General features: G+C 34.5%; 1 protein-coding gene across 1 annotated transcript; it reads right to left on the minus strand.

Annotated features, from left to right (window-relative positions):
• Positions 1 to 5,274: 5,274 nt before the first annotated feature.
• On the minus strand, positions 5,275 to 5,649 carry LOC122480083 (cytochrome c oxidase subunit 6A1, mitochondrial-like). Its single transcript, XM_043574080.1, has one exon. It carries the CDS (start codon positions 5,647 to 5,649, stop codon positions 5,275 to 5,277), a length of 375 nt encoding a protein of 124 aa, XP_043430015.1.
• Positions 5,650 to 6,828: the final 1,179 nt, after the last annotated feature.

Genomic DNA, 6,828 nt, shown 5'->3' on the forward strand with positions numbered 1-6,828 from the left:
CTCTTTCAGTACTGTTCTTTATTCATTGCGTTGTTTTTCTTTTGATCTTCCATACTTCTGCCTTCTCTGACTTGATTAGTCATTTTTTGTGATTCTGTTTTCTCTCATTATTTATTGATATTTTATTTTTATTTTAAAATTTTTATTTTAGAGAAAGTGTGCGAGTGGGGAGAGAGGGGCAGAGGGAGAGAAAGACTCTTAAGCAGGCTCCACACTTAGCATGGGTCCTGACGTCAGGCTCAGTCCCACAAGTCTAGGATCATGACCTGAGCCAAAATCCAGGGTCGGACCCTCAACCGACTGAGCCACCCAGGTGTCCCTGTTTTCTCCCATTTTTTAGTAGAATTATTTATACTTCTTTTAAAAATTATTCTACTGGTTTCCTGGAAGTTTTCAACATATATTTATAACTAATTGAAGTCCACTTTCAAATAAGACTACACCATTTTATGAGTAGTGCAGGTATTTCATAACAGAACGTTTCAAATTTATCCCTCCATCTGTTCTAGTATTGCTATCATGCATTTCACTTATTAATAAGCTATTATTGTCTGCTATGTCTTGCTGTTATTCGGGGCACCTGGGTGGCTCAGTCCGTTGAGTGTCTAACTTCGGCTCAGGTCAGATCTCGCAGTTTGTGAGTTCAAGCCCCGTTTCCAGCTCTGTGCTGAGAGCTCAGAGCCTGGAGCCTGCTTTGAAGTCTGTGTCTCCCTCTATCTTTGCCCCTCTCCACCCCCCGTGCTCTTTCTCTCTGAAAAATAAATAAACATTTAAAAAATATAAAGTTACTGAATCAACTATATGTAAAAAAAATTATCTTTCCTTTATTTCCTTTCTAATGCCCTCTTTTGTGTAGATTTCAGTTTCTGATCTTCATCAATTCTTTCTGTAGACACTTTTTTAACATTATACTTTAAATATTTTTTTAAAGGGAGGTCTATTGGTGACAAATACTCTTGTTGTTTTACTAGTTTCAGAAAATCTTCATTTCTCCCTCACTTTTGAAGAATAATTTTCCTTGATATAGAATTCTAGGTTGGTGATTTATTTCACTCCTTTCTCTCGTTGTTTGCATTGCTTATAGAAGTCTGCTATGAATCTTATACTTCTTTCTTCCTAGGTAAGATGTCGTTTTTCTGTCTGTGTGTGTGTTTCAATATTTCTCTTTAATTTTTTGTAGTTTAAGCATGAAATGCGTAGGTAAAGGGTTTTTGTTATTCTCTGAGTCTTTGATCTCTGGTTTGGTGCCTGCCACTTTAGGAAAATTCTTAGCCATTTTCACCTCTTACATGATTTTCCCTCCTTTTTATTTTTCTTCTTGCATTTCCAACATGCATATATTATGCCTTTTGTACTTGCCCTATGGTACCTAGATTTTTCAGGTTTTTTTTTTTCATATTTTTTCTCTATGCATTTCAACTTAGAAAGTTTCTGTTAAGGTGTCTTCAAGCTCAGTGATTCTTTGCTCTGTCCAGTTCATAAGATCATGAAAAGCAGTCTTCATTTCTGTTACAGTGATTTTGATTTTTAGCATTTACTTTGATTCTTAGTTTCCATCTAACTGTTTACATTACCCATTTGATGTTGCATACTGTCCACTTTTTCCATTAGTTCTCTTCACACATTAATCATACTCATTTTTAATTTCCAACCTGATAAACTCAAAATGTCTGCCACTTCTGAATTTGGTTCTGTTACCTGATTTGGCTCAGACTATGGTTTTACTTACCTTTTAGTATTCCTTGTAATTTTTGTTACTTGCTAGACATATTGTATTTGGATAAGAACTACAGCAAATAGGTTTTTAGTGTGAAGTTGTATGTTTATCTAGCTATGGGTCTGTTTTTATTGTCTGGCGTAACTATAGGTGTCAGAGCTTTAATTTCCTCTGGTGTCCTTGATTTTTTTGTTTGTTTCCTGTGTTTTCTTTTGATTTTTGGATTAAGCTTCTCCAGAGAAAAAGAACACATGAGAGAGAAAGAAAAGGACAGCAGAGACAGAGAAACAGAGACAGAAACCGAGAGAAAGAGATGTTTAGGGAATGTATTTCGGAGACTTGGGTTTATTTGCTCATGTAGTTGTGAGGACTGGCAAATCCAAAATCTCCAGGGCATGCCTGTAGGCTGGAAATTCCAGCAGGAACTGATGTTGTAACCTTGATTCCAAAGGCTTTGACTCTGTGTCAGCTCTGGAAATTATTTTCTTTCTCCATCCAATTTTGTTATTGTTGCTATTTGCTGTTTTTTAAAAATATGTATTTTAAAATTTTAGTCGAAATATAGTTGACCTACAATATTAGTTTCATGTGTACAACATAACGATTTGATAATCAAATAATTACAAAATGTTCACTGTGGTAAATGTAGTTACTGTCACTATATAAAATTATTACAAAGTTATTGATTGTATTACCCATTCTGCCCTTTTCATCAACATGACTTATTTGTAAATATCAACTTCCTATATCCCTTCAGCTCTCCCAGAGTTAAGCTCTACTGACTTTCAGAGACAGACATTATGATGGTCATTTTCCCCTTGCCCGTCTCCAGGGCAAGGGGTATCCAATGTGGGGCCTGATCCCTCACTCCTCAGGGAGGATCTTTGTGCCTATGGTATTCCTCCCAGTTGTGGTTTGGTTGTACCAGTGGTTTGGTTCTTGATTCTGTCTCTGCCCCTCCTACCCTTCTTAGTGTGGCTTTCTATCCCTTGTTGTGGAAGAGTTGTTCTGCTTGTCTTCAGAGGCATTTTAGGTGTGTACATGGGAGGAAATGAACTCAGAATCTTCCTACTCTGCTATCATCCTTTGTTTAGGACTTTTCTGGACTAATTCTATACTGTCTGTATTCTTTGTTGTATGTATTGGCTGGCCTCTACTTAACTTCGTGGAAGGGAGATATACTTATACACTTTCAACTAATGGGTTTCTAGGACTTTGCTGAGTGGCTCTGTGTGTGGGTGTGGGTTGTGTTGGGGTACAAGTTCACTGCTTTAGCCAATAGTTTAAGACTGTGTCATAACTTTCACTTACTGCTTTTGTTAAGCCTCAAGGTCAAGCAGAGGTTAAAGTACATTTTCATGTCTCTTCTGGGCATGTGCACAATTCTAAACATGAACATGACCTCCTAGATTTCCAGAAATATGATGGAAAGTTTTTCAAAGCATTTTAGTTCCCTTCTCCTCCCTTATCCCTTTGTGGAGCATGCACTAAACCAAAGACTCGTTATATTAATGATTCTATTTGAATCCACAGCCTCTGATAATTTTTTCTAAGTTTTAAAAAAAAATATTTTAAACTTCTTTCCTATTAATATAATATGTGATGTCTCTATTTTCTAATAATGGTACAGATAGCTATGTGCTTAAATTCCAATGCTTCTAGAATTGAATTATTAATTAATAAATAGAATATAATTATATATCAATTATCAATACATTTTATTTATTGAATATCCTTATTCATTTTACATTCTTGAGCTTATTGTTTTTAATCATAACGGTAAGCTTCCTTTTAATCTACTTAAATGTAGCTTTATGTATTGATTTAAATTTTTATTAGCTTTAGTAGAAAGTTTTGTTTTAAATAACGACAATTTAAACAATTTCCTAATACTTCACCAATGTAGCTATAGGCATCTTGTTTTATTATAAAATTAAGTTTTTAAGTGTCATGCACAATGCCCAAGGAAAAAGTAATGAATGTATTTGAGTATTATCCCTGATTAAATTTGTATATTTTATTAGATTAGAAGCAAAGCTTTGCCAGTGGGTGTATATCATTCCATGGGAACATGGAATGGCCCTCATTTCGTGGAAAAGCTAGTTTTGTGTTGAAGTTGCATATTTTTTCTTTAAATCTCTCTTTTCCTGTATCTTTTGAAAATTTTCAGCAATTGTGAGTCACTGGATAAAATGTTTAGCATATAAGAAATTAAACACAATTACATTTTTTTAAACCCTTCATATTATTTCATGTTATCTGGGTCTCTTGTTAAGTAACTCAGCATTCTTTAAAAAGAAAGTTTCTCATATGGAACAATTTATGTCATGAACCTCTTATATATAGTGGAAAACTGACAATTTTCAAATTCTTGTGTTTTTATTTATAAAATCAAGCTTAAAAATAGGTTTAATAAGTAATCTAAAATAAAACATTGGCGTACTGATTCTGCAATATATTGATAGGTATTATGATTAATAAAATCATGATAGATCATCAAATCCATTTTAGAAATGTTGGATTAATAATGTTCAGGTTTACTTATGGCAGAAATTCTCAGTGCATTTGCAAAGTTTAAAAAAATACATTATTTTGGTTTTATTAACCTGCCAATTTTCATCTTGACAAAAAAATACATCATCAAATATTTTTATTAGTGTTCTAGAATATTGCTAATTACTAGAAGACTTAAGATATCCATTTTTAATGTTTTCCCAGCCAATTCACAGAAACTACTTAAATCCACAATGGTAAAACATATTAAAAAGTAAGTCAGTGAAGTATAACAAAGAATGCAAGGCTACATACTGAATACTGCCAGTTTCCCATTTTACCCCACCACTCTGTCTAGGGCAGAAAATGGCTTTCTTTACCCTGGGCCACCATATTAAAATATTTTCAACAATGATTTAACTGCACTGAGTTTTTTCAAGGCTTTTAGTAGTATTTTAAGGTTATCAAGTTATGTTCCTGGGCCTTATATACACTTAGGCTATGACCACCTCTGCAGTCTCATCTTGTGAACATCTTTTTCATTTTTGTTTGTTTTTTATTCCATACTCCTCTAATAACCTATACATTATAGAAGACTAGCCACCTTATAGCTCCTCTAGGTCGACTTCTGCTGAGTCAAAGTGGGAACTAGTCTTGAACTGGTTTTGTCCAATTTATTTTCTTTGTAAAGCACTGAGTAGTGAGAACTTTAATTGTAATTGGATCAACTGTTGTCTTTCATATAGTGTGAAAAATGTTTAATTGTCAAAACACATGTATATGGCTGTGTATATACTACCTATGTAATGCGGTGACTCTTTACTTGGAAATGTAAAACCCAAGGCAACAAGAATAAAAAGGTGGGGTCGGGGGAAGTGAGGCAAGGTTTTCTTCTAATTACTTATTTTTTGAAGATTTATTATTATTATTATTGTTATTATTATTATTTCTAAATTATTTACTTAAGTCATTCTAAATTATTAAGTCATCTCTTGTCAAATCAAAGTGTTAGAAGACCAGACTACACATCATGATTTGATGCAGCTAAAGAAATGAGCTTAAAATCACTTATGTTTTACTGGTCCATGTATAGAATAACGGTCCAAATTGGTGCTGTGGTCCACAGTGTCAGAGTAGTGGTTTTCTTTATTCATATCATCATGGGTTGAAAGTGTCTTTGCATGAAGGCTACGGAGTAGAGCATGGTAGCCATCTTTCCAGAGAAAGAGCTTGGACCTGATGCAGAGATGAGGGTAGGTAGAGAATATGGGTTCTTGTGCTCTCCCTGGTATGACTTCAGGAAAGCAGTTAGCATATTGACTCCAACTCCAGGGAGCTTGATGAAGTAGATGAGGACCTTCCTTGCGGATAGGTGGCCCCAGTTGTGACTGGAACCCACAGAGTAGTCCAGAAATCTGGTATTCAGCCGCCACCTCCATTATGACCTGAAGCTATCATTAGCTCTCAATTTATGCAATTATTCTAGAGATTAGAAATAAAATATGTATTCCCGATTGAAAGAAGAATTATCAAATTTAAAACTGTTATGGCAGTAAACAAGTTATATTCCTTAGAAAATCAGTGCAATGAAACAGATATTCAGTCAACTTGTTCAGAATTCAAATAAAATCATAGAAACTAGATATGATGAGAGAAACATTGAGAGAGAAGTAGACAATAAAATCCAGTCTGCATAAAATGGCAATGTCATGAAACAAAACTGATAAAATATTGAATGCAAAGACTACCATGTTAATGTGAAAGAAGAGCACAGTTGACAAATTTATTTTTTTCATTAAAAAATTAATTTATAGGGGTGCCTGGGTGGCTCGATTGGTTAAGGGTTGGACTCTTGATTTCAGCTCAGGTCATGATCTCACAGTTTGTGAGTTTGAGCCCTACGTCTGGCTCTACGCTGATAGAGCAGAGCCTGCTTGGGTTCTCTCTCTTTCCCCCTCTCTCTCTACCTCCTCTCTCTCTACCCCTCCACCAGTCATGCTGTCTTTTTCTCTCTCAAAAGTAAATAAACTTCAAAAATTAATTTATGAATCTTCAAAAGCATCAAGCAAAATTAATTATCACACTGGCTACTTTTGCAAATTACAGAGAGTTTTTTTTCCTTTTTTTTTTTAAATCCAGAAAGTTACATAAAGATTTATCAGTTACTAGGTTCAGCCTTCTTCCAATATTTTGAAGACACAAGTCAAGATGAATCTGATATTTACCAAACACTTGATCTGATAAAAACATAATGCCACTAATGGAAGAGAAGTTTCCTCTGTTGACTGAGTAGATGGAGGTGGACTGAAGGGGTAAAAACATTTTTTAGAGCAAATTTTTGCCTCATGAAACTGAGAATACATGAAACAATGATGATAACAATTTTGATTAACCAGAGATGTTACAAATTGAAATTTAAATAAATACTTAAGGTTCTCCAAGGCAATCACTCATCTTCTTGAGGCCAGCAGTGGGTACTAAAACTCCTTACTATACCCCATTCCCTACTCTTATGATAGATTATACACTTAAGTGCTTGGCATTCTTTACAATATTGCTTAAAGAGAAACCTCCCTCTCCTTTCTCTCCCTTCCCCTATATTCATCTGTTTTGTTTCT

The sequence above is a fragment of the Prionailurus bengalensis genome, chromosome A1 (assembly GCF_016509475.1).
Source record: "Prionailurus bengalensis isolate Pbe53 chromosome A1, Fcat_Pben_1.1_paternal_pri, whole genome shotgun sequence".
NCBI classification, from domain to species: Eukaryota; Metazoa; Chordata; class Mammalia; order Carnivora; family Felidae; genus Prionailurus; species Prionailurus bengalensis.